Source organism: Perissodus microlepis, chromosome 13 (assembly GCF_051167445.1).
Source record: "Perissodus microlepis isolate ML-2025 ecotype Zambia chromosome 13, ASM5116744v1, whole genome shotgun sequence".
NCBI lineage: Eukaryota > Metazoa > Chordata > Actinopteri > Cichliformes > Cichlidae > Perissodus > Perissodus microlepis.
In genome coordinates, this window is record NC_140473.1 from 1,162,796 (window position 1) to 1,190,041 (window position 27,246).

Sequence of the window (27,246 nt, forward strand, 5' to 3'; positions counted from 1 at the left end):
ATCCCACCAGTGGGTTTCCAGCAACACTGTAACACTAAGGACCTGACATGCAAACACCGTTTGCAGGGTTGGTGATTTTTATTTGCGCTGTTCTTTCTTTCTGGATTTCTTTCAGTCTCCAACCTTCCTTTCATATCAAACATCCTTGAAAGAGTAGTTGTCTGCAGATCATCTGCAGAGGAATGGCTTATTGGAAGAGTTTCAGTCAGGTTTCAGAGCTCATCACAGCACACAAACAGCTGTAGTGAAGGTTACAAATGATCTTCTTATGGCCTCTGACAGTGGACTCATCTCTGTGCTTGTCCTGCTAGACCTCAGTGCAGCGTTCAATACTGTCGACCATAATATCCTATTAGAGCGATTAGAGCATGCTGTAGGTATTACAGGTACTGTGCTGCAGTGGTTTGTATCATATCTATCTAATAGACTCCTTTTTTCATGTAGAGTCACATATTGAGGTTAATTATGGAGTTCCACAGGGTTTTGTGCTAGGCCCAGTTTTGTTTACATTATTCAGTGTTTTCTTTTGGCGGTGTCATTAGAAGGCATAGCATACATTTTCACTGCTATGCAGATGACACCCAGCTTTATCAGTCTATAATGCCAGATAACACATAGCAATTAGGAGGTATGTGTTACCTCCTAATTGAAGAAATGTATTAAAGACAAAGACCTGGATAACCTCTAATTTAGGCTTCTAAATTGAGATAGACCTTATAGTACTCTATCACCCAAGAGAACACTTCACTCTCGCACTTACTTGTTGTTCCTAAGGTATTTAAAAGTAGAAGGGAGGCAGAGCCTTCAGTTTTCAGACTCATCTTCTGTGGAACTACCTCCCAGTTTGGATTTGGGAGACAGACACTATCTCTACTTTTAAGATTAGGCTTCAAACTTTCCTTTTTGCTAAAGCATATAGTTAGGGCTGGACCAGGTGACCCTGAATCCTCCCTTAGTTATGCTGCAATAGACGTAGGCTGCTGGGGATTCCCATGATGCATTGGGTGTTTCTTCTTCAGTCACCTTTCTCACTCACTTTGTGTTAATAGACTTTTTCTATGCAAATAAAATTGAATTTGAATTAAATTTGTTGTAGTTCATTATTCAATTTGGTAATAGGCCTGTATTGACTAAATGACGGGCAAAACAATCAGCAACAACAACACATTTTACTTCCTCATATCACTCTTCAGTCTTTTACTTCCAGAAAGGAAACACATGTGAAATGTTCAACGTGGTCTCACAGCAGTTTGTGAAATAGTTGTGTTTAATCTTTATATTCGTGTCACTGAAAATGACATTTCATATGTGTTGATTCATGTCCATGTGCATAAGCTTACATAATCACAGATTTCCACACATCATTTTTAAAAAAAAGATGTGTGGATGTGTTAAGTTTGGACATTACACACAGTTTGGTCAGGTTTAGGCACTAAATGCAGGATGTCTCTGTCCGATGATAAATTGTACAGTTTTACACAACGTCTGCTGTATTTGAAGGGTTATCAGATACAGAATTTTTAATTGTGTTCCTCTAGATGGGCCTTTTCCGAGGCAAGGCACTATATAAGAACCAGTCCATCTATCATTGAATAACTGTGGCTGACTGGCTGTGTGTGTTCCAGGATAATGGCGAGGACTCCCATCGTATCTCTCCCAGTCCCGTGGTGCACGTTCGGGGTCTGTGTGAGGCTGTGGTGGAGGCAGACCTGATAGATGCCCTGGAAAAGTTTGGACCCATATGGTGAGACAGCAACTAGTGTGTACACTATTCGAGTGTTTCTGCTTTGAAGATATCTGAAACTTGAAAGTATCCTTGAATGCATTTGATGATTGCAGGTATCAATTATTTTAGTCATTGAGTATTCTGGGGATTTCTCCATTGATTAATCAGGTAATCAGATAGGAAAGACTTTTGCGTAATTAATGAGCAATAATAAATATTCAACAGAGAAAATCACAGGTGTTTCAAAAGGAACTGCTCATTGGTTTCCATTTTACAAAATTTCAATAATTTAACTGCATGCATTTGTCAAAAAACGACTACAGTATTTACTTATCATATTAAAACTGCAATTTTTTCTTTTTAAAGAAACCGTTTTCTTAAATGCATAAATAAAGAAATGATCTCAAGTACAGTAATGCCAAATCAGGTATACATACACGCTACACTAAGGCACAAAATAAAATTGCCTATACAGGTGTGCGCGTGTGTGCGTGCGCGCGCGTGTGTGTGGGCATGCGTGCGTGCGTGTGTGTGTGTGCATGTGTGCGTGTGCGTGTGTGCGCGTGTGTGCGTGTGTGTGTGTGCGTGTGTGTGTGTGCGTGTGCATGTGTGTGCGTGTGTGTGTGTGCGTGTGTGCATCTGGGTGTTTAAGTGTGCAAGTGAATGAGAGAGGTTGTGTGTCTTTGTTTGCGTGCCTTTAAAAGACTATGTGGTGACTGGATTATATACAAGTTTAACTGAAATAAATGCCAGTTTATTAACAATCAAAAAACAAAGATGTAACATTCACAGGCTTTGCCATGACACTTAAAATTAAGCTCAGGGGCATCCTGTTTCCACTGATCAACTGTCGGTTTATACACCTTGATGGGATCTGTGGTAAATTTAGTTTACCAAATTTAGGCACACACCTGTCTTTAATATCAGGTGTGTGATAGTGTATGTCAGAGCACAAACCAAGCCATGAAGTCCAAGGAACTGTCTGTAGATGTCTGAGACAAGACTGTATTGATGCACAATTCTTGGGAAGGGTACATAAAACTTTCTGCAGCATAGACAGGCTCAGTGAGGATAGCGGCCTACAATATCTGTAAATGGAAGCAGTTTGGGACCACCATGATTCCTAAGGCTGCCTGCTCAGCCAATCTCAGCAAACATGGTAGAGGGGTCCTAGTCAAGAAGGTGACCGAGAACCTGATGGTCACTTTGACGGGGCTCCAGCATCGCTCTGGATAGTGACTGAACCATTGCAACATCTTAAGACCTTTCTTTTTTCAGCCATCCCCTATCTACAGCAGTAACATATCTGTTGTTGTTCTGCATGACCCAATTTTGACTAAACTTCAGCTGTTGGTCAGATGGCCTTTTATTTGATTATACAATACTTTGACATACAGAGGGGTTTTGTGGTCTCAATTATTTCCAAAGTGCTCAGCTACTGTGGTTGCAAAAGTAGCCCGAATCATCACTCCAAGCTATAATTATACAGTCTTTTCATGACAGTCTGATAGGACTGTCATGAACTGAATCATGTAACATGTGTTCTGAAGCCTGCAGAGTCTGAGATGTAGCCCTTGGGTTTTTGCAGTTTCTCTGAGAACTGCACAGTCTGACGTTGGGGTGAATTTGCAGATACATCTGGAAGACTGGAAAGACTGCCAGTTGTCTTGAATTTTTTTCAATTTGTGAATAATTTTTCTGATTGTGGAATGATGGACTTCATGCTGTTTGGAAATGACCTTATAACCGTCCTCAAACAGCATCAATTACTTCTTTTAGATCAGTGATGATATCTAAGGAATCATGGCAGCAATTCTGACCTTTGTTCTTTGTGAGTATCATGCTAAAAAGTTGTCATTACCATTTCTGGGCTGTTTCTGTGAATATTCTTTCCAGAATCCCAGAAAGTTGATTCTGGATGTTGTCTGTGAAGGGGTGCCAAGGTAACGTCGTCCAGAGAAGGCATTTGGTTAAGATTTTGGGTGCCAAGTACAATAACGTCCATGTTATCTGGATTTAAATTCGAGGTCACCCATGTCTTTATGCCCATTCTTCAGTTTAACTGATAGATGTGTATTATCTAGCCTAATGGATAGATAAAGCTAGGTATCATCTTAATACTAGTGAAGATATATGCTATGCCTTCTAATGATACTGTTGTGGGGAAACTTGAAGCTTACAGTGTCTTGGTGCATGCTTAGTCATCCAGGTAAGTAAGTCTCAAAAGGTTGATTCTGTTCATCTGGACGTTTTCAGTGGGAGAAACATTTTGTCACTTATCTAAGTGCCTTCTTCAGGCTCAGCTGACTGCAGGTTTCCCCAACCTTTGCTAAACCAGACAAAGTGACAAAATGTTCCTGAGAAAATTTTGTCTCTGCTCAGTGACAAAAATACTTATGAGCCCCTAAAAGGGGACGTAGGAAGTGGTTACAGGAAGAGGGTGTCTGAAGCAATTAGAACAAGACAAGGCTATTGACCGGACCTCATACAGCAGGCTGTACTCAGGGGAAGCTACACCAAGTCTGTACGGTTTACCGAAGATACATAAACAGGGTGCACCTTTAAGACCGATTGTCTGTATGATCAACTCTGTCACCTATAACATCTTTAAGTTTCTGGCTTTGATCCTCAATTCGTCTCTGTGGCTTTTAAACCCCAAAACACGCTGCACCAAAAACCGGTCCACCCCAAGAATCGGGTCCCCCGACACAAACAGAGTAACATAGTAACATAGTAACATAACATGCTGTTAAGTGCCAGGACAATGATTTATACATCGGGGAAACCAAACAACCTCTGGAGAAGAGGATGGCACAACACAGAAGAGCCACCTCGTCAGGCCAGGACTCTGCAGTCTATTCACACCTACAGGCCAGTGGACACTCTTTCAATGATGAGCATGTGACATCCTGGACAGGGAGCAACGCTGGTTTGAGTCAAGGAGGCCATTTACGTGAAAAGGGAAAGACCATCTCTGAATCGAGGAGGGGCCCAAGGGTACATCTGTCACCATCTTACATGCTGTGATTGCTGCCATTCCCCAACTCTCTGTCAATGGGACTCATGTTTATTGATCAGTGGTCATGACAATGTCTGACCTCACAGCCCATTGTTCCTTCAACGAGCTGGTTTCAGTCATTGTACAAATGTACTGTTCATAAGATTAGAAAACTGCAGTATAGCTGCCAGAGTGACCCATCAAATGAACTTGTATAAAGGGGAGACAGTTTTCAGCAGTTCATGTCCATGTCTTATCCAGGTGTTTGTGCGTATGTTTTCAGTTATGTGATGATGATGCCATTCAAGCGTCAGGCCTTGGTGGAATTCTCTGCAGTGGAGAGTGCAGACCGCTGTGTGTCCTGTGGAGCCAAGGAGCCAGTATACATCGCAGGTCTTTGCTTCCATTCCTTTTTACTTGGGAACATATGCTCAAATGTTTGTGTGTGTTACTGTTTGTGTTTATATTTTTCATTTTGTCATCAGGTCAACAAGCATACTTTAATTATTCCACATCCAAAAGAATCACCAGGCCTACAAATGCTGACAACCCCAACAGTGGGAACAAAGTCCTCCTGCTGTCCATACAGAACCCACTCTACCCTATAACAACGGTAAACACAGATCCAGAGGGACATCTCAGCTCTCTTTTGTTAAGTGTACCTTCTTCTTCGAACAATAACTCATAGTCTTTATGATATGCTGATGGATGTGGTTTATATCTTGCGTGTTTTTTAATAATTTATAACTCATAATTAAGTCGTACCGTCTGTCTTCTGTAAATGGAGGGGCGATCCGAGCAGAACTTTGCACAAACATCAATTCTTTTGATTTTTGTATTCATCATCCCTGCAAGTGTGGTGTTACGATCTCCATTTGCATATATTTTTTAAATTTATGTTCAACATATGTCGCCTGTGCCTAACTTAACCATCACCAAAACTTTACACCAGAATGTGTTTGTGTAATTCCTGCTACATCAGGTGTCTCAGTTATATTTGTCACGATTGCCATTGTGATTTGGCTATAAAAAAATAAATACATAAAAGTGAATGGAGTTAAAAATACAAAAACAAAACCATTACTGTTCCAGTTACATGTCTTAACCTTCATACATGAAGGTCTCACCATTAGAAACTCTTAGATTAACCCTAATGCTGCATTTTGTCTTTTTGTGTGTGTGTGTGTCCAAATTGATGCAGGATGTTCTGTACACTGTATGTAACCCCATTGGCAGTGTGCTAAGGATCGTCATCTTTAAACGAAATGGAATCCAAGCCATGGTGGAGTATCCTTACTGAGTGGGTGAATTTGTGTGTTCCTCACACTCATAACAGTTTACCACATGTAGCTATCTTCAGTGTTTCACCGAGTGTTCTCATGGGGGTGTCCAAATTCATGGGCTGCATCCTTCCGGGGCCGCATTTGTAGGCCGATTACGTCACAGTGACGCGATACAGGTGTATCCTTCGTGGCCCAACCTATCCCACAATTCAAAGCCAATTTCAGTTTCCAACAATGGCGGCAGCTACTTAGTTTTAATATTACTCTTATTACTGTTTCTGGGTCACAAAACAAACTTTTAAGATATTTTCAGAATGTAGCTGTGTAAACCTCAAATATCTGCTCGGTTTATCAAGACATCACATATTTGTAAAAGCGCTCCGACGTTTTCCGAGACGTCTGTTGCCCACTAGCTCGATAGCTAGCCGGGGGCAAGGCTCACTAGAGCCGGCGAGAGCAGCGGACTCCCAGCACATCGTTTTCAAAACACCCGCCGTCTTTCACTACTCAGGTTAAACATGACATACAAGTCACTTAGATAATTTCAAAATGTTATTGTTTGGGTTTTTTCAGTCTTTTATTTGTTCCGGAGTAAATCGGTTTGGCTGAGATTAAAGTTATAGTTTTCACACAGCTGAATAAACGTCAAACGGAAAACTGATTAAACAGAAGTGTGAGACGGTCGAGAGTTTACTCCAGTGTCCTGTTATATTTTAGACAGCAAGGAGCAGACGGCCGAGTTCATTAAACGCCACTGAGACAGCGGTGACGCAGATCTGAAGGCTACCCGGCCTTCGGAGGACCCGGCGCACCTAGACCGCGAAGGCCGTATCCTCAGGAGGATGCAGCCTATGAATTTGGACACGGCAATGTTTTTTGTGAAAGCCCTAAGATCCTGCCCAAATTCACATTTAGTGTTTAAACTATAAAAATAGGCATTTATAGGCATTTCTGACCACATCCAAAATCTGCAGTTTTTCACAATCTGTGGGTCCTCTTTGAACATAACTCTCGTGAATTTCAAGGGTTGACTGTATCCTTGACACTCATCCAGAGAGATATGTTTTCATGCATTATTTGACATGAATCATTTAGTGCTTTTCTTCCATCATCCATCCATCCTTTCTTTTCCACTTTTCCTTATCAGGGTCGGTGGGGGGGCTGGAGCCTATCCCAGCTACCACAGGGCAAGAGGCAGGGTACACCTGCACAGGTCGCCAGTCTGATGCAGGGCTACATTCTTTCTTATCATTCATAACCCTCATGCTTAAGGATCCTAAAACAGAGAGTTTTGGAAACACTGCTGAGGGGGGTTTATGTTAACAGCTGTGGGAGTGCGTGGCAGCAGACAAGACTCTTAGACACGACACAGAAACCCGTGTTCATATTCTGTTGGTCACTGAATGTAAACTGGATTGTGGGCGTCTTATGTCACAGTAGGGGTAGGTTAGTGGGTGGTTCTAAATTGCCCATACAAGTGTCTGTCTCACTGTAACAGACTGGGACCAGTCAAGTTTGTATCCTGCCTTTTGCCCTACAGTAACTGGTCTGATTCTTTTCTACTCAGAGTCCTCAGAGAACTTAATACAGCGTGCCACATTCACAAGCACTTTCTGCTGTGATTTTAAGTGCTCACTAACTAACATTCACACACAGATGGATGCATCAGAGACCAACTTAGGGTTAGTGTCTTGGCCAAGGGTATTTGGCACGCAGACTAGGGTGAATCAGGGAGCGAACCACCAACCTTCCAATCAGTAGATGACCTGCTCCACCCCCACCCAAGCTTACAGCACCTGGTATTCCCAGGCGGTCTCCCATCCAAGTAATAACCAGCCCCAACCCTGCTTAGCTTCCCAGAGCAGACGAGAGCAGGCGTGCTCAGAGTCCTTAAGTATACCAGGCTGGGCTGGACCGGTAATCTGGCATACTGGACATTTGACCAGTGGGGTGACACACTTTTGGTCAGATGTGTAAATTGAAGGGATGGTGCACACCGGCCCTACATGCTACAGCAGCCCATTCTTTCATTTCCATTACTGACACTGTGTTTCCTACTCAAATCTCTTAACAGTACCTACCTTTGCTGTGCACTCACACAACTTGTAGAACGGAGTGTATTTTGAAAAAGCCAGAAAAAGAGAAAGAAACAACAAATAAATGCAGCAGAATGTGTCTAATTAACCGGCAGGTTAGCTGTCTGGTCTGCTGGTGCTGCATGGTCAACAGTCAAACCAGCAACTAGTAACAAGCCCTCACATTCACAAAAGGCTGCTGTTGCTAGCACCAGCCATGGAGAAGTGCAGGATTAACCACAGTCCCAACAAGAGTGAGGAAGATGCAGAGGAAGGAATAATGTATGTATTTTTACCCATGCTTCTATGTGGTTTCATTGCGATTATTGAATGTAGCTATGGATAAGTATCTGCAAATGTATGTAATTTAAATATCTCTGTGTTTGAACGTCCTCTCCTTAACCAAGCTTCTCCAGATTTGAGTCAGTTCAGTGTGCTCAGAAGGCGAAAGCAGCTCTGAATGGAGCTGACATCTATGCAGGTTGCTGTACACTAAAGATTGAATATGCAAGGGTAAGAGGAACATCAGCAGCATCAGCATCCACAGTGTTTTTGTGCTATGTAGACAGCACTGATTTACCCTGACTGCAAGGTTTCCTGCGGCAAACGATACTCAGAATGTGTTAAATCTACTTTCTACCAACCTGAGTTAGTTTTATATAGCAAATAAATCAAGTGTACTGAACCTGTTTGGATTCTCAGTATAGCCAGTAACAGATCCTTACTCGTAGGATGAACCCACACCAGAACTAAATCTCAAATGTTACTCTTAAATTTTGCACATTTCAAAATACATTTTAGAATTTAAATGAATAAATTAAATTGGTTAATTTCTTTTTTGTGCACTTTATGCTTTGTGTCATGAAATGACTGTACAGGTATACAAATATGTGACAAACTCATAAACTGTTGATGCACTGCAGTGTTTGGAGTTTTCGTCAGTGACTTCTGAGACTCTCCTTGGTATCACAGATCCATCCAGCTAGATCGTGAATCTTTTTTTTTTTCATCTTTCTTTTCAACAGCCAACACGTCTGAATGTTATTAAGAATGACAACGAGAGCTGGGACTACACAAAACCATACCTGGTCAGACGAGGTAGGTCAAAGTCTCCCTTGTAACTTCAGTCGTACAGTCAGACTCAGACAGGTTGACTGTTTGAGGTGCTCCTGTCTTTTTGCAATACTTGAGATGCTGTAATGTTGAAGGTAGGACTGTTTTCAGCATGAATTCTCTGTGGGGACATATTCACTTTCACTACAGCTCTTTTAGGAAACCTTTTAGTGATTTGTGAATCCGTGGCCAAATCTTCAGTTGTTATTTGCCCGTTTCTGACTGTGGATTCAGTGTAGTCCTGAAAATTGTCCCGGAACATAGTTCTCCATCACACCGAGACTCCTACGCCTCCTGCCTCTACATCTCCAATCAAAACACTCTCATATCAGCCAATTTCCGACCTCTGACAATCTTGCACCTCTGCCTACTGTGGGGAAAGAGAGAGAGACACATTGAGGGACAGTGAGAGAGCAGAGAACGTCAGGCTGGCCATGCACAGCAACTTTCTTCCATCTACACCTTTGCAACCCAGCAAAGAGAGAAAGAGAGGGAGAAAAAGAGATGGATCTCACTCCTGCTGACCACCATGCAGCTGCTGCTTCAACATGCCCAGGAGCCACCTTCCCTGCCACTCGCTGCAGGATAGCACTGCCTCCTTTCCACCTATTTTACCCTGTGTTCTTAATCTCCTTTTTTGTCTGCAGAAGTAGTCTCACATAGCCTGACATCTGGTCTGCACAACGTCTTTTGTTCTCCAGAGCCTCGACATATTAGATTTAACTTTCAGTGTTGCTTTTTTATAGCAATCTTGCATGTTTTTTACCAAACATCGACATAACAAGTGAAATAAAATCCTTGTTTCCTCTTCAAAATCTGATGAAAACACCTTATTGGGTAATAAGTTGAGTTTCTGGCTATGTGATTCTACATTATGAGTATCAAAACTCTGCTCTCTGTTGCTTTATTTTGTCTGAATTGGAGCTGTCACAATATCAGATTTTTAATGACACCTTACTGCAAAAATGGTATCCAAAAACGATAAAGTAAGAACTATCTTTACAATGTTGCTTTTATAAGCAACATTGTAAAGATAGTTCACTAAATTGAGAATTTCATTGGCTGTTACAGGTCTGAAAAACAGAGAGAAGCAGATACAGTAGCTATTCAGATGACAGCTAAATATTCTGGTAGATAGGCATGTAAATAAATAAAGACAGTGGTGCTGTGAGTAGGCGTGTCAGCTTCCTTCACATGTGTATCTGGGTTCAAGTGTCTAAATTTGCCATTTAGTTAAAAAAGCAGTGTTGGTGTTATTGCAGATCCTCAAATATGAAAAGTTAAATAGCAAATCTCAAATGAGACTAAAAGACTCTAAATCAGTATTAATGTGAACAGCAAGTTATGTAACTCGAGAACTACCAAAGGATTTAGGTTAGTTAGCATGAACATGCTCTTACCAAAGAAAGCCTCTAGTGTGTCTGAGACAGAGTTAGCTGTTGACCGCCAAGCCTTTGAATTCTTGGTGGAACGAATCAAACAGGTGAAAAAGTGCTGACTCACCGTCAATCACACGGCCTGGTTCTGCTATCAGCCAACCAGCAAAGGTACACGAATCTGCAAACTCTAAGAAATACTAACTGTGCAAGCCAGTATATTGTGACAGCCTTAATCGGGAGCTCTACATTTAGCCATCTAAATTTCCTTGATTTGTATATTTTGATAGAAAGATTAATTACTATGTATTTGTTTAAAGCCAAAAGTTGTTACGTTGTATTACTGCATGAGTGTGTTGTGTGATCGCAGTCCTGTGTGGTCCATTATCTGAAACTGTGTGATGAAACTGATGTTGGAGTCAGTTCATCCTGAATTCACTCAATTCAAAAAAAACTGTTGTTTTTTTTTCAGACAGCACTGATTAAAAATTGCCCGACATCTGAAAGCGGTAAGCTCACAGCCCCTGGCTTTGGTCTATGGCAACATTAACAGCTGCTGCCCAGAGTATCAGATTCACCGTGAAATGTTCTTTTGATATCCACAGAGCATTATTTATTATTTGTTACAGTCTCGGTGAGACTCTGACATTCCCCGAAGTGCCATTAACGACCGTTAAATATTTTAGTTTTGGCTGCCTAATATAACCTTAAACAGCCTTGTTTTAAAATGATTCATTAAACGATTGTTTTTGTGATGAACTGGTCCCAACTCTGTTTAGTTGCAATAGTCACTAAATACATTTTTATCTGCTGTGTTATATGATTTCATGGGGGTGCACTGCATTGACACAGACTGGGGCAAGTCACCAGTGAGCACTTGGGCTGGGGTGTGTGTCTCTGCTGGAGTATGAAAATGTATTTATTTATGTATTTACCCCATTAGCTCCCACAATAGTGGTTGCTAGTATCTTTACTGCTCAGTTTTAGTTTGCTTTATATTCCCTCCGTACTAGCTGCTCTTTTCTTGTGCTGCTTTAATCATTTCCACCATCCAGCATCTACATGAATGAATTTGTGTTCCTTTGATAGAAGTTATATATTTGGAGATAAAGTATCTGAATTTCAGGAGTGGGACCACGCCTCCAAACACGCTCCTTCTGGTTCTCATCTATAAGTTCTACAAGCTGTTCGTTCTCGTTTACATGCCCCTCCCTCCCCTTTTCAATTCTTTAACTTCTTAACTTCTATTTAGTACATGATGAGCCGCCAGTCTCCTCTGAGGCCTTCCCCAAACCACAGCTCAATTCATGGCCAAGCCATTCACCATTATCTACTAAAACGCTGTCAAACCTCAAATGAGGACGTGGGCCCAGCTAGTGAACTGTATTTTTATATATACACTTATGCACGTGTGTTTGAGGGAGACTGTATTTAAACATGACTGCTACAGTAAACCATCACTGGGGAGACTGCTTTGGACCTTCTCTAAATGAGGCACTTTGGGGAAGATTCACATAAATATGAAGTATTATCTTGGCATGAAATACATTTTTAGATGATCAAACAAATCATGTTTTAAAATGTTTTATCTCTTATTTTTATCTTTATAGCCTTACAGCTTTTACCAGAATGTCCAGCCCTGGGCCCAAACCTAGATTGTTTTTGGCTGTAATATATTGTGTCAGCTAAAACAGGTTAGAATACTAGCCCAAAAGACTGATGCCGTTCTGCACATTACTGGCAGCAGCCAGGTGGTGTGAACGGCCTCTAAAACTGGGTAAAGCCACAGAGCCGTTTGGGTCCCGCCCACACCACAGAAGAAGACCAGTCACGCTATGACAGTGACTGTGCACCCCTTTGCTAGTGAAAAAATGCAACAGTGTTTCAAGCTGCAGTGTTCTGAGGAGCACCAGCAGCACATTAAGGAACCCAGAATATCAGTTGTCTGAAACTCTGTTCAAGTAAAAGATCCCTTTTGGTTCGAGAAGGAGAGGTTATGTCAGGAAGAGCACCCACTGAAAGCTCAAATCAAACATGCAAAGTTGTCCTCTGTGGCATTCTCTTGTGATAAGGGAGCAGCTGGAAGTAGTGCAGAGTTCCCTGCACTGCTGATAAAATAAACCTGCTCATCAGCCACAGGTTTTGTTGCTTTTGACTAACAGAGCCATTCATAGATATGGTTGAACTACCCCGTCACCAAACAAGGTCGCCCTGGCTGCATAGGGGGAAGTGGTTGATGTTGTCGAAGGGTACGTTACCAGAGGAGAGCATATAGCTATGGGCTCATGGACTGACCTACATATTACTTGTACCTTTTACTTTAGTAGCTGCGTTTAGCATGAGGTTATTAACCTTATGGAAATGGAAGTGGACTGATACTGATGTGATACTTTTCTACTTTAAATTCAGTTCAGTTCAATTCAATTTCTTTATTGTCCCACAAGGGGAAATTAGTTTAGCAGAAGGATAAAAATAAACAGAACAATAATATAAAATAATAATGACAATAATAGTGAGATAAAATGATCATCACTTTAGACAGCAAGTCACGTTTAACCATACATTCATACAGTGAGCTCTATCTACCTTTCATCCACAGACAGCTGAGTGCATCTTTGAACGTCATTCGTCTCTGACTTTCTCTGCTTCTCTGTGCCAATGTGCATTTCCATCAACCTGCCCCTTTTCTTCTACCCTGTCATACTCTGCTGCTTTCACTCCTCCATGTTTTGCACGTTCATCATTTTGTTCCTGCAGAGTTTTTGGGTGAATAGAAATGTCAATCCCCGACGTGTTCCTGTGAAAGAACGCTTCTGTGGGTTGGGTATTGATAGCTGTTGGAATACATACTTGCCAAAGGTATTCTGCTGTATCAATAGCATGGCCGTTGTCCCACCTGAGAAGATGGGGTGCTAGAGCTGCTCTATGCCCTGCACTGGAAGGTCTGACCATAGTGTAGTCCTCTCGTTAAACAACAACCTGTAGCAACCACAGTTGTTGCAAAGGTAGACAAATACACTTTGCATGTTTGATTTGTGTCTGCAAACTGCACTTAATGAACCACACACCTAAGCTTAATGACTGTTGACCACTTGTCCTCACATCCTGTGTAATTAATGCGCTGGAGAGACCATTCTTGGCTCACCTGAGACCACAGGTGAAAACGTCTCTTGACGTTCTTCGTTTTGTATTCAGACCAAATCTGGGAGTGCATGATACAATTATTAACAGCTTCACTCCCATGTAGATGGTATCTGATGCATGTTGAGAATCCCCTTCTGCGGGTTCTGAAGTCCGTTCATCCAATAACTGCTGCTACTATTAATCTATCATAAAGAGGACATGATGTCGAAGGGGTTTGCTTTGATTCGCTTTTGTGAGATCACACGATTGTAAAAATATACTGTCCATGAAAGAAATTGGATCATAGCACAGTGATTAGCATCCAGTGGATCCTCTAACTTGGGAGGAGGTGCAACTCCGTTGGAGAGCTGCATCACAGTTCGATCACAGACAGAAATTTGGGTGAATCTTATGTTACGTATGGGTGATGCATATAATGTAAGCTGAACATTTAACAAACGCAAACAGACCAGAACATCAGCAGGTGTAGGGGTGACGATGTGCGTTTGGGTACAGACAGATATTTAAACATACATAAGCTGCAATCAATACAGTCAGAGTTTGTTTTGGCTCGTCAACTGCAGATCCTCTCACAACATCTTTGCCTGTTGTCAGACAACCCAAAATCATGCAATCAGGGTCACCCTCAGCAAAGATGCACACTGAGCTTATCATTATCATCATAGCAGATACTTTAATACACAAGCAGGCTCAGAGTGCAAAACAAAATGATCTAAATCTGCTAAGCTTAGCAGGGGAAAGCAAAAAGAGTGTTTTACTGTTAAATTCTTGCCAGGATACAAAAATAGTTAGTGAATTATTTATATGATAAATTTAACACCACCTGGGAGCTGAGAATTTATTCTTTAAATCAAAGGAAAGTTGCAATGAAGCGTGTTGTATGTTGCTTTAATGATCTGATAGGTCACACAGTACTGTGAACTCTTTGATTTCACTGCAGTGCATATTTCTACAGTGTAATGAAAAACTGTTTGTCAGATTCAGATTGTCAAGCAAATTTTAGCCGTTGACAAAAACACAGTAGATCTAAAACGATGATTTCATTTATTCATGGAAAACAAACAAACATATATATATATACATATCCAAACCTACCTGGCCTCATGTGGAAAGTAAACGTAAAACTGGTTGTGTCATCCCAGTTTGATTCACTGAAATGGAGTCCAGTTTGTCTCCACTACCCTGAGTGGGTGCATATTTCAGCCATGTGACACAGTGATTGATACACAGCACTGCAGACAGACGTGTTGTGGATAAGACGCTATCCTGGCAGTACGTATGGGACCGATCATCAGAAAGTCTGTGTCATGTCAGTGTGCCTCCAACATGTATGTAGCATATACAGTATGTAATGCTTTGATGGATGAGAGTGACTCATTCTGTTTTGATAATGGTCATGTTTTTATCATTGTGATGATAATGTAATGCAGGTTGATGTTCTTTTGTGCTGAGGGAGAAAAAAGAGAAAGCTTGATGCCTCACAGGTACTGTCTCTTTCTTATCTCTGTTCACATGTTTTTGTATTGTTTTTCCTGCTCTTCTCTGAATAAAACCACCACAAAACTGTTTTTCTTATTTTTTCACCTCCATTACCACCATAAGTAGTTTTGTTGTTATCTTTTGGGAGCAGCTGGGATTAAATAAATAGAAATAAATGTGCACAAACACACACAAAAAACTACTGTAGAAAATCAGCAGCTGCTCTTCATTTCACTTTGAAACCTCACATTTCTTCAGGGCAGGCATTTCTGATCTTTTTCATTTGAAATTCTGATCTCTGCATGGCAGATGGCATCGTTAAAATCTTCTTCTTTTTCATGAGTTGTCATGTGCAAAGCATGACCGTTTTAATTTGGCCAACTCAACTCAACCGGAAACACAATGAAGGCATATAAAGGACATTAATAACCTTCACATGTAGTCTGCCGCTGAGCATGCTTGTTGTGCTCGTGTGGATTTACAGCTGTTAAAACTGAGAGTTTGTCTGATGTATTAAAAACTGACCATGTTAAGCAGCAGCATTCTTAGTTGTCTGTGTTATTCCCAGTCCAAGAAAATGTCATAATGATATTTATTATAATACTGTAATATAATGTAATATTGAGGAAAGCCAGGGCAATATTTCAGTGAATCTGTGTGGCAGAGATTTGTACCAAAGAAGTGGCATGTTAGTGTCTCAGATCTCAGCTATTAGCTATTAGGGCTCTGCAGGACTGTGTGTCGTTCTCTTTCATGGGCACAGTATCAGATAGAAGCTACCCCTCAGTTCCAAATGAATCCCACAATAAACATAGATGGAGGAAACAGATTTCCTCTGTGATGTTTCTGCAGGAATTTGAACACTGGAAGAAACAGGAGGCCTTTTTGTCAAACTGTAAATCCTGCTTTAAAAAAGAGTTCAGCTGAACTGTTTCATGAATGCTCCAGATGTGAGTCGTGATTGATCAAACTCAAAATTGCAACATTGCATCATTTTAAATGTAGCACTGTTAATAACTGGCTCTGATTTTTGAAGATATAGTCAAGAATCCAAAATACTGACTCCTCCCTGTAGACGCTCCGCGAGGCCTTTGAAGCAGCCAACTTCAGCTGCTGCTTTTTTGTTGGTCTCTTTTCCTTCAGTAACTGAAAAGCATGCTCTGTCGGGTGGAGATCAGGTGACTGACTTGACCACTGAAAGGTTTCCCACTTCTTTGCTTTGAGACACTCTTGGGTTTCTTTGGCAGGATCCATTTGTACTGTGAAGCGCTGTGTAGATTCATTTGACTGAACCTGAGCAGAGAATCTAGCACCATACAATTCATACTTTTACCAGCAGACACATCATCAATAAACGCCGGTGACCCTGTTCCACGGGCAGTCATTCATTGCTGCCTTCCACCATGTCTGATGTGGTACACTTTCCATTTCTTTTGAATTCTTTACTATTTTCATCATTCTGGTGCATTTATTTGGGTTTCATCTGAAACGCGACTCTTTTAGATGGTTTCTGATTCTGGTTCTAATCTGGCCTTCCTGTTCTTGAATTATGGTTTCCACCTTGTTGTTAACCTCCTGTATTTCCGTTTTTAGGATTAACTTGCTTGTTTGGAGCTGGGAACTGAACTGTCAGCCTTCTGATTAGTGGAGGACACTTTCTCTTGTCTTCTGGTTGTGTTTTTTTACTTTGTGACTGTCTGTCAAACAGTATAATGAAGTAGAGTATTATTTATTTGTCACAGATTTTTGTCACACATTAAGACTTTAATCATCAAGTTAATCGCTGAGATCTGGGAGCACATAAGCACTGCCAAACATAGGCTCAGTCAGACAGTCAGACCCAGCCCGTTCAAGCATTCGGCCTTAATGGACCATTTGATTGGTACTAACAGATCTCTAACGAGGCAGTGAATGAATGAAACACTTTCCAGGTGTTCTTTAATGTCATTTAAATCAATATATGTAAAATCTTCTCGCATTCACATAATTTGTTTGTGTTATCTGTATTTGTATGTATTTCAGACCGTGGAAAGGGAAGACAGAGACAGGCCATTTTAGGCGAACACCCATCTTCCTACAGTGATAATGGTTATGGTAAGTAAGGATTTTTTATAAAGTATTTTTCACAAGCATGAAGACACAATGCACAGTACAAAGACAGGAATAATCACAATTAAATAGAAAATAAAAACTCATTTGATAGCAAAAGAAGACACTCGGTTAACTCTTTGCCTTCTTTCTCTCGTAGTTGATGTTTTGTCTTTCCGTCATCTGCCAGGTTTCTGACCTGGTTCTGCTGAAGACAGCTTTTTGTGTTTACAATGAGTTCTTCCTTTCGACTGTTGTGAAGTTCTTGGCAAAGCACATGGCAACAGTGACCTGGTTTCTCTCTTTGATGCTTCGAAATCTACCTGTTTTGAACTGATGTCGATACATCCACAGGGCTAAAAAAGTTGGAACACTGAGTAAAATGTAAAAAAATAAAACCCAAAAGAAACCCCAGAACGTGATGATTTACAAATCCCGTAAAGCCATAATATATTCTTATATACACATATAAAATTAGAAATATCCTGTCTCAGAGTGACGCTGAAAAACTAGTTCATGCATTTATTACTTCCAGGCTGGACGACTGTAATTCATTATTATCAGGAAGTCCTAAAAACTCCCTGAAAAGCCTTCAGCTAATCCAAAATGCTGCAGCAAGAGTCCTGACAGGGACTAGAAAGAGAGAGCAGATTTCTCCTGTTTTGGCTTCCTGTTAAATCCAGAATTCAAAATCCTGCTCCTCACATACAAGGTCTTAAATAATCAGGCCCCATCTTATCTTAATGACCTTGTAGTACCATATCACCCTATTAGAGCACTTCGCTCTCACACTGCAGGCCTACTTGTTGTTCTTAAAGTATTTAAAAGCAGTGATGGGAATAACGGTGTTACATGTAACAGCGTTACTTTTTTCAGTAACGAGTAATCTAACTAATTACTATTTCTATCGTTACAACGCCGTTACCGTTACTAACAAGAAAATGCGGTGGCGTTACTATTTTTCAACAAACAGACGGTTGAAGCTGTGTTCAGCTTACCGCTTCTTATATCAGTTGCACGGAAGTAGCTGTAAGTAATCTGGGCGCTACAGCTTTAAGCAGTAGCGCCCGTCACTTTCTTGCAGACGATCAGCTTTTTGGCACAAAACCTGGAGCTCAGGGGGCAAAACGATCGCATGAGTGCTGCTGTTTGACTGAGGAAGAATAAAGTAGTGGTGGTAAGCCAATCACATGACCACTTCAAGACAAAGCAACAAGGTACCAGTTTATAAATTGTGTTGATAGGCCTCGTAAAACCAGAGTCATGATAAACAAAATATACGAGTGTTTGTTCCTCAATAGTTTCGTCACGTTTGTGGTCTAAGGACAGCACAGCGAGACCTCTCTAAACATTTTTTTAAAGTAACGCAATAGTTACTTTTCAAGTAATTAATTACTTTTAGAATCTTGTAACTCAGTTTCTAACTCAGTTACTTCTGTGAAGAAGTAACTAGTAACTATAATTAATTACTTTTTCAAGGTAACTTGCCCAACACTGTTTAAAAGTACAGGGTGGGCCATTTATATGGATACACCGTAATAACATGGGAATGGTTGGTGATATTAAAGTCCTGTTTGTGGCACATTAGTATATGTGAGGGGGCAAACTCCTCAAGATGGGTGGTGACCATGGTGGCCATTTAGAAGTCGGCCATCTTGGATACAACTTTTGTTTTTTCAGTAGGAAGAGGGCCATGTGACACATCAAACTTATTGGTAATGTCACAAGAAAAACAATGGTGTGCTTGGTTTCAACGTAACTTTATTCTTTCATGAGTTATTTACAAGTTTCTGACCACTTATAAAATGTGTTCAATGTGCTGCCCATTGTGTTGGACTGTCAATGCAACCCTCTTCTCCCACTCTTCACACACTGATAGCAACACCGCAGGAGAAATGCCAGCACAGGCATCCAGTATCCGTAGTTTCAGGTGCTGCACATCTCGTATCTTCACACCATAGACAATTGCCTTCAGATGACCCCAAAGATAAAAGTCTAAGGGGGTCAGATCGGGAGACCTTGGGGGCCATTCAACTGGCCCACGACGACCAATCCACTTTCCAGGAAACTGTTCATCTAGGAATGCTCGGACCTGCACCCATAATGTGGTGGTGCACCATCTTGCTGGAAAAACTCAGGGAACGTGCCAGCTTCAGTGCATAAAGAGAGAAACACATCATCATGTAGCAATTTCAAATATCCAGTGGCCTTGAGGTTTCCATTGATGAAGAATGGACCCACTATCGTTGTGCCCCATATACCACACCAAACCATCACTTTTGTTGTTCCCACAGTCTTGGAGGGATCCATCCAATGTGGGTTAGTGTCAGACCAATAGCGGTGGTTTTGTTTGTTAACTTCACCATTCACATAAAAGTTTGCCTCATCACTGAACAAAATCTTCTGCGTGAACTGAGGGTCCTGTTCCAATTTTTGTTTTGCCCATTCTGCAAATTCTGTGCACCGATCTGGGTCATCCTCGCTGAGACGCTGCAGTAGCTGGAGTTTGTAAGGGTGCCATTTGTGAGTAGCTAATATCCGCCGAAGGGATGTTCGACTAATGCCACTCTCCAGTGACATGCGGCGAGTGCTACGCTGTGGGCTCTTGCTGAATGAAGCCAGGACAGCCACTGATGTTTCTTCTTTAGTGACAGTTTTCTTGCATCCACATTTTGGCAAATCCAACACTGAACCAGTTTCACAAAACTTAGCAAGCAGTTTGCTGACTGTAGCATGGGAGATGGGTGGTCTCGTAGGGGGTCTTGCACTGAAATCTGCTGCAATGACCCAGTTACTGCGTTCACCAGATATCAACACAATTTCGATCCGCTCCTACCATGTTAACGTCTTCGACATGTCAATGGCTGTGAACAAAGAGAAACTTGTAAATAACTCATGAAAGAATAAAGTTACATTGAAACCAAGCACACCATTGTTTTTCTTGTGACATTACCAATAAGTTTGATGTGTCACATGGCCCTCTTCCTATTGAAAAAACAAAAGTTGTATCCAAGATGGCCGACTTCTAAATGGCCACCATGGTCACCACCCATCTTGAGGAGTTTGCCCCCTCACATATACTAATGTGCCACAAACAGGACTTTAATATCACCAACCATTCCCATGTTATTACGGTGTATCCATATAAATGGCTCACCCTGTACAATGGGAGGCAGAGCCTTCAGTTTTCTTCACCATCTTCTGGGTCTGGGGGTGGATTGCCACTCCGGGGGTGCTGGTGCCTGGACCCGGGAGTATAGTGTTTGTATGAGGAGTGTGAGCATGTGTACTACATACAGTTCTGTGTGTCTCTATGTTGGATGAGGGTGGGAATGCATGTTTGTGTCTATATGTCAGGTTGGGTCTTAGACTCCACCTCTCTCAGAACATATTTCCCCTCACCACACTCCCTTTCAGTGGCTGGTGCCCCCACCCGCTGGTGGCTGGTTCTTGGTGTCCAGGGCTGGGTGCTCAGGTATGTAGTGGCTCACTCCCAGACTCCATGGTCTGTCGGGCCCCGTCTGGGGTGTGGATGGCCTTTGGGTTTCTGGGCCCAAGACTCGGTGGAGCCTGCAGGCTCGTCGCTACAGCCCTCTGTGGCTTCTGCACAGTGGCTGCTAGGTGACGCCCATCCATGGCTCTCCTCAGCTCTTTTCTAGGTAGACCTAAGCTAATGGCAGCTAACAATGTTAGCTCGGTGGTGAGTAGCCTTCAGTAATAGTAATAAATCACACAGCAATAGTACATCAAAGATACTTAAGTGGTACATAACCCAGGCAGCTATCAAAACTAAAACAAGTTAGTTGCAGTAGGCTAACGTTAGTTTTTAAAAAAGAAATTCCAGATGTTTCTTTAGGTTGGAGTCTTTTGACGCTGAGAGCAGCTTGGTTGCTGGCAAAGAGAGTTTGCACTGTCAGATTTCGCCCTTCATCCCTTTCTTCTTTAAATGTGAAGTGGTGTTGGAATTTCCAAGTTAGAAATGCATTCCTGCCTGTACACTGCTGGCACGTTGCGCTGGCTCTGGGTCCATTGTGTAACTGACGCCACCAACATTAACAGGACGCTTACATTAGAAACTCTTATTTCGTGTTTTGTTTGGGTTTCGGGCAATGCATGGAATTACCAAAAATAGAAAGGGGATATTGAGGGGATAGCCTAGCATATGAAACAGGAAAAGACCGCTGTGTAATCCATTTATTTCAACAAAGTAACTTTATTCTAATTATCACCTTTTTAAACGATAACTGTAACGGAATACAGTTACTCATATTTTGTATTTTAAATACGTAACGCCAGTACATGTATTCTACATGATACTTAAACTTACTTGTCTTTATCCTGTCTTCCTTCTCTCACCCCAACCAGTCGCAGCAGATGGCCCCGCCCCTCCCTGAGCCTGGTTCTGCTGGAGGTTTCTTCCTGTTAAAAGGGAGTTTTTCCTTCCCACTGTCACCAAAGTGCTTGCTCACAGGGGATCATATGATTGTTGGGCTTTTCTCTGTATCTATTATGGGGTCTACTGTACAATATAAAGCGCCTTGAGGCGACTGTTGTTGTGATTTGGCGCTGTATAAATAAATTTGAATGGAAATGAATTGAATTATTATCTCTGCTCCTTGCATCTTCGCAGTTACACATAAAAAGCATATCTAATGTTTAAAATGAGAAAATTTACCATTTTAAGAGAAATATTACCACATTTTAAATTTCATAGTAGCAACATATGAAAAAAAATTGGGATGGAGCAATAAAATGCTAAAAGGAAACAGCTGGAGGAATATTTTGCAACCAATTAGGTTCACTTATAACAGGTCAGTAACATGACTGGGTTTGGGTTAGGACCCTTGCCCATCTTTACTTCTCAGAAGCAAAGATCAACAAAATCAACAAATTTTAAAAAGCACTCTGTAGAGCACACAGACAAAAATTGATTTCAAATCAAGCTGAGATGTTTTCAGTACAGTTTCTTCTCTGTGTTTTTATTCTTTGCTGCAATTTAACAATAGACTCAAATTACCTGGAGAAATATTTTGAGAAAGATTAAATATGTCTAACTTTATAACTTTTTTTGTCATTGGAATGATATACTCAGTTGCCAGTCAGTGGTTTCATCTACAGGTGGACAGGTGGACGAAATGCGCCTAGCTAATTCAGATACTTTCAAGGACAAAGAACATAGCTGGCCACTGACCACTTACTAGTGTGTTGCAAGTTGAGGTTGCATCGATTCCCAGATGCAGTAGTAGTAGATGAATTTGCCAAGATCCCCCCAAAATTACAAAAGCTCTGTCTGTAGCCCAACAGCACAACTCAGAAAACAGAATAACCTTTGCTACCTTTGGGAGGAAGACCTCTAAGAACAGTGATTGGTTTGAAGCCAGGTCCAGCACAATTACTCTTGTTTTCTAAGTAAACTGAGCTCCTATAGCTAAATACGAGCGCTCTCCAAACAAGAAGTCCCTCCAAGCACTTAGTGCTGCCAGAACTACAGTAGAGCAGTTAGTAGGAAAATGTCCAAGTAAATATCTTGATGCATGCTCAGTCATCCAGGTAAGGAAATCCCCAAAAGTCTATTCTCTTCATCTCTATGTAGCGTTTTCAGTGGGAGAAAATTCAAGTGACTTCTTCAGTCTCAGCTGACTGCAGGTTTCCCCAACTGTACATTTGCATAATGACAGACACTAGCACCACCGACTAACAATAGGCCGTAAGGTCAGTTTCATGGTTATTATTTTGTAAATTGTCATTGGCAAAATGGGTAACTGATCAATGGCCATGAGTACCATTCACAGAGAGTTAGGGAATGGCTGCAATCACAGCATCGTAAGATGGTGAAAGATGTATCCTTTGAAAGCCACAGCGATACAGTGTTTAGAGAAAATGCACCTCAGCTGTTCCGATACTTCTGACAAACAAGAGATTACTAAAGGTTTTCGCTTAGGCAGCGGTTGTCCTTCTCTCCTGGGTCGGCTGGAGCTTTCTTTAGGAGTTTTCCCAGCTTTGACAAAAGTCCAGCTGGGATAACCACATTCTCTGGGCCTTCTTGATGTGATGTTCTTCTGCTTCCCTGGCCGCTGTGTCAGTGGGGATGGTGTTCGCTCGTCCTGATGACACCCAGTTTGTGCTCCAGTGGATGATGAGAGTCAAACCTTAGATACTGATCCGTATGCGTAGGTTTGCGGTACACGTCAGCTTTTAGATGTCCCCCATTACTGATGGAAATCTCACAGTCTAAGAAGGCTAACCTCCCACTTTTCATATCCTCCCTGGTGAAGTTGATTTGTTGGTCCACCGAGTTAATGTGATCCGTTAAATGTGCAACGTCCTGAGATTTGATTTTCACCCAGGTGTCATCCACATAGCTGAAAATCAGTGACTTTGTGGTGTTCCAGGGTAGGATACAAAAGCTTCTTTTGGACTTTTTCCAGGTATAAGTTGGCCACGATTGGTGAAACTTGGGAACCCATGGCACACCCATGTTTCTGGGTGTAGTACTTACAGTAGTTGGTGCTGAAAGTGATCCTCTTGCTGAGGTCAGGGTCATCTTGTAATCTCTTATGAACTACCTCCAATGGAGGACAGAGTTGATCATACAGACAATTGGTCTTAAAGGTGCACCCTGTTTATGTCTTCAGTAAACCATACAGCCTTGGTGTAGCGTCCCCAGGATAAAGCCTTTGGTATGAGGTCCAGTCAATAGCATCGCCCTGTTCTTCCTGTTTCAGACAATCAATCACCCTCTTCTGAGACCACTACCTGGGCTCATAAGTATTTTTGTCACTGAGCAGTGACAAAATCTTCTCATGATAGTCTTTCTGGTTTAGCAAAACCTTGCACCTACACATGTCTGTCTGAAGGGTGACAATGTTGTTGTCATTACTAAGCAATGAGAGTGGCTTCCTCTTCTTTATGCTGATGCTGGAAGCTGGAGGCTTTGCATTGCTGAGACAGGCCGAAACTTTCATCTGCAGACGTTGGATCTTGTTATACATTCACTGCTTTTATAACAAGATCCAGGCTACAGCTAAGGAAAAGGCAGCCAAACAGAGGGTGCACACTTGTAGAGGCATACCTTCAATCAGCCATACCTGTATCTGATGTAGCAGACTGATATTCCCACATCACCATCACTAGCCTAAGCCAACACTGATCCAGAGATGATGACACATCTCAAAACTAGGGCACATCATCCAAAGTCATAACAGGGCATCAGTTGTCTTCCTATGTTGCTGCTTGGTCGGGGGTGATTTAAGTGTCTGGTTAGTTTTGTTGATACATTTGTCGTTGTGGTGGTCACCCCACAGTTTACTTTGGCGTACTTTGATTCATCACTCACAGTAAAGAGCTTCCATGCCAATGACATGTTGGCTGTGAGTGTGCGCTCACTTATTCACCTGCGGTGCATGAAGTGGTTCAGAATTGGATTGGTGCAGACAGCCTTTCATTGTTCTTGCAAGACAGCGACTGTTTCGATGTGTGCCTTCCCAGGTCCACCATGTCCCCTGCTGCCACTGCCCGGCAACAGCAGGTACAAGCTCACCTCATTGGACGTTCCAGACATGGTGTCTTATCCACTGCCACAGTCATCCTCGTCATACTCTGGCCATGCCCCCAGTTCTGTTGCCATGGTAAGTGGCCTCCATCCATCCAAGATGAACTGCACCCGCATCTTCAACCTCTTCTGCCTCTACGGCAACATTGAGAAGGTAAGTGTTTGTTTGTGTATTCTTCATGTGTCTTTGCTGTGTTTTTGTAGAAACACGGCAACAGCTGTTAATTTTATTAACAATTAATTAATAATTAGGTTGTAGAAATTGTGCTGGAAGGGAAAAGCTAGTAAAAACAATAAAAAGATTGGAGTGGAAGAAAACTCAGAAATTGTGTGTTTGTGTCTATCATATCCTGGCCCTTCAGTTCTACTCACAAGTAAATGACAGTATATTGAATGGGATTAGACCTCTGTACATCAACACTTACTGCATTATTTAGAAATGTACTATCCGTTTTCTTGTTGTCACTCATGTGCCTGTGTGTCATTGAATTCTGTTTAATGTCAGGACATGTGATGTACCCCTGCAAACCAAACCAAACATAGGTCTGATTCTCCTTTTTTAATGTGATATCAGAGATTGTTTACATTGTTTTCTCATACAATTGAAATTTTAACTTTAGGATTTAATTATCTGCCTCCTCCTGTTCACTTTCGGTATGCCATAAATTACTCCCAGCACTTTAACCCTCTCAGGCTCAAATTAAACTTTTTGTTGCTAATGCACAACCAAGTCCTGCAGTGGTACTTCTGAGTAAAAAAAACTCATAAAATATGTATGTGGGGTAATCAGGTTGTTAGTTTTTAACTGTTGCAAATCGGCAACGCCTGCCTTGAGAGGGTTAATAATATTTCCATGATCTGCTCATCGCTACCTTATAATGAAATAACGAATAGATTCTGCTGCTCCTGTAACACTTAGAGAACTTCCCCAAACATCAAACCCATTCAGTGTTCTCATAGAATATGTTGATTTCATGACACAGTCAGAATAGCTATATTCTCCAATGTGGATTGTGCAAATTACTACCTGATGTCACAAAAAAGCACAAGTGTAGAATATCCTGACTTTAGATAGCCTTCCAAATGTCCTCTAATGTACACTGTGTCTTCTAATGGTTAACATGAAGGAATGTTTACATCAGTAAAACATGTACGCTGCTTTCACAATGTATGGTACCTCTTTAGAACAGCTGTTATCTATGTGCTTGTTATAGGTTAAGTTTATGAAGAGTGTTCCTGGCACAGCGTTGGTTGAGATGGGAGATGAGTATGCTGTGGACAGGGCCATCACACACCTCAACAGCATTAAGGTGTTTGGTAAAAGACTGAATGTCTGGTAAGATGTGCATATCTTTAATAATGTGTGCAAGTGTAGTATTGATAATACACTTTACTTCCAAGATCGAGATTCAATCTCAAATATGATCAACCTATCTCTAATAATCGGCTATGTACCACAGGCCTTCAAGCTGGCTGTAGTTAAACCTTTACTCAAAAAGCATCTCTAGACCCAGCAGTCTTAGCTAATTATAGGCCAATCTCCAACCTTCCTTTATATCAAACATCCTTGAAAGAGTAGTTGTCAAACAGCTAACAGATCATCTGCAGAGGAATGGTTTATTTGAAGAGTTTCAGTCAGGTTTCAGAGCTCATCACAGCACAGAAACAGCTTTAGTGAAGGTTACAAATGATCTTCTTATGGCCTCTGACAGTGGACTCATCTCTGTGCTTGTCCTGCTAGACCTCAGTGCAGCGTTCGATACTGTCGACCATAATATCCTATTAGAGCGATTAGAGCATGCTGTAGGTATTACAGGTACTGTGCTGCAGTGGTTTGTATCATATCTATCTAATAGACTCCAATTTGTGCATGTAAATGGAGAGTCCTCTTCACACACTGAGGTTAATTATGGAGTTCCACAGGGTTCAGTGCTAGGACCAATTCTGTTTACATTACACATGCTTCCCTTAGGCAGCATCATCAGAAGACATATCTGTGCATAACCAAGGTAATGCTATCCAAAGTAAGCATCTGGTTAGACACCATGCTCCCAAGGACATCATCTTCAGTTTGATCTGAATTAAGAAGCAGAAAGTTAGCGGCCATCCAGGTCTTTATGTCTTTAAGACATTCCTGCAGTTTAACTCACTGGTGTGTGTTATCTGGCTTCATGGACAGATAGAGCTGGGTGTCATCTGCATAGCAGTGAAAATGTATGCTAAAATTTCCAGTAACACTGTGAGGAACCTTGGAGTCATTTTTGACCAGGACATGTCCTTCAACGCACATATTAAACAAATATGTAAGACTGCTTTCTTCCATTTGTGCAACATCTCTAAAGTTAGAAATATCCTGTCTCAGAGTGACGCTGAAAAACTAGTTGATTTATTTATTACTTCTAAGCTGGACTC

General features: G+C 41.5%; 1 protein-coding gene across 1 annotated transcript in view; it reads left to right on the forward strand.

Annotated features, from left to right (window-relative positions):
* Positions 1-27,246, forward strand: part of LOC146374453 (heterogeneous nuclear ribonucleoprotein L-like) — a 61,432-nt gene that overhangs the window by 27,868 nt on the left and 6,318 nt on the right. The window contains exons 2-10 of the mRNA XM_084948065.1: positions 1,626-1,744; positions 5,008-5,117; positions 5,210-5,337; positions 5,926-6,011; positions 8,499-8,595; positions 9,108-9,180; positions 17,217-17,288; positions 24,771-24,988; positions 26,049-26,170. Of these exons, the coding sequence (XP_084804191.1) occupies positions 1,626-1,744; positions 5,008-5,117; positions 5,210-5,337; positions 5,926-6,011; positions 8,499-8,595; positions 9,108-9,180; positions 17,217-17,288; positions 24,771-24,988; positions 26,049-26,170 (1,025 nt within the window). The remainder of the gene's footprint in view (positions 1-1,625; positions 1,745-5,007; positions 5,118-5,209; positions 5,338-5,925; positions 6,012-8,498; positions 8,596-9,107; positions 9,181-17,216; positions 17,289-24,770; positions 24,989-26,048; positions 26,171-27,246) is intronic.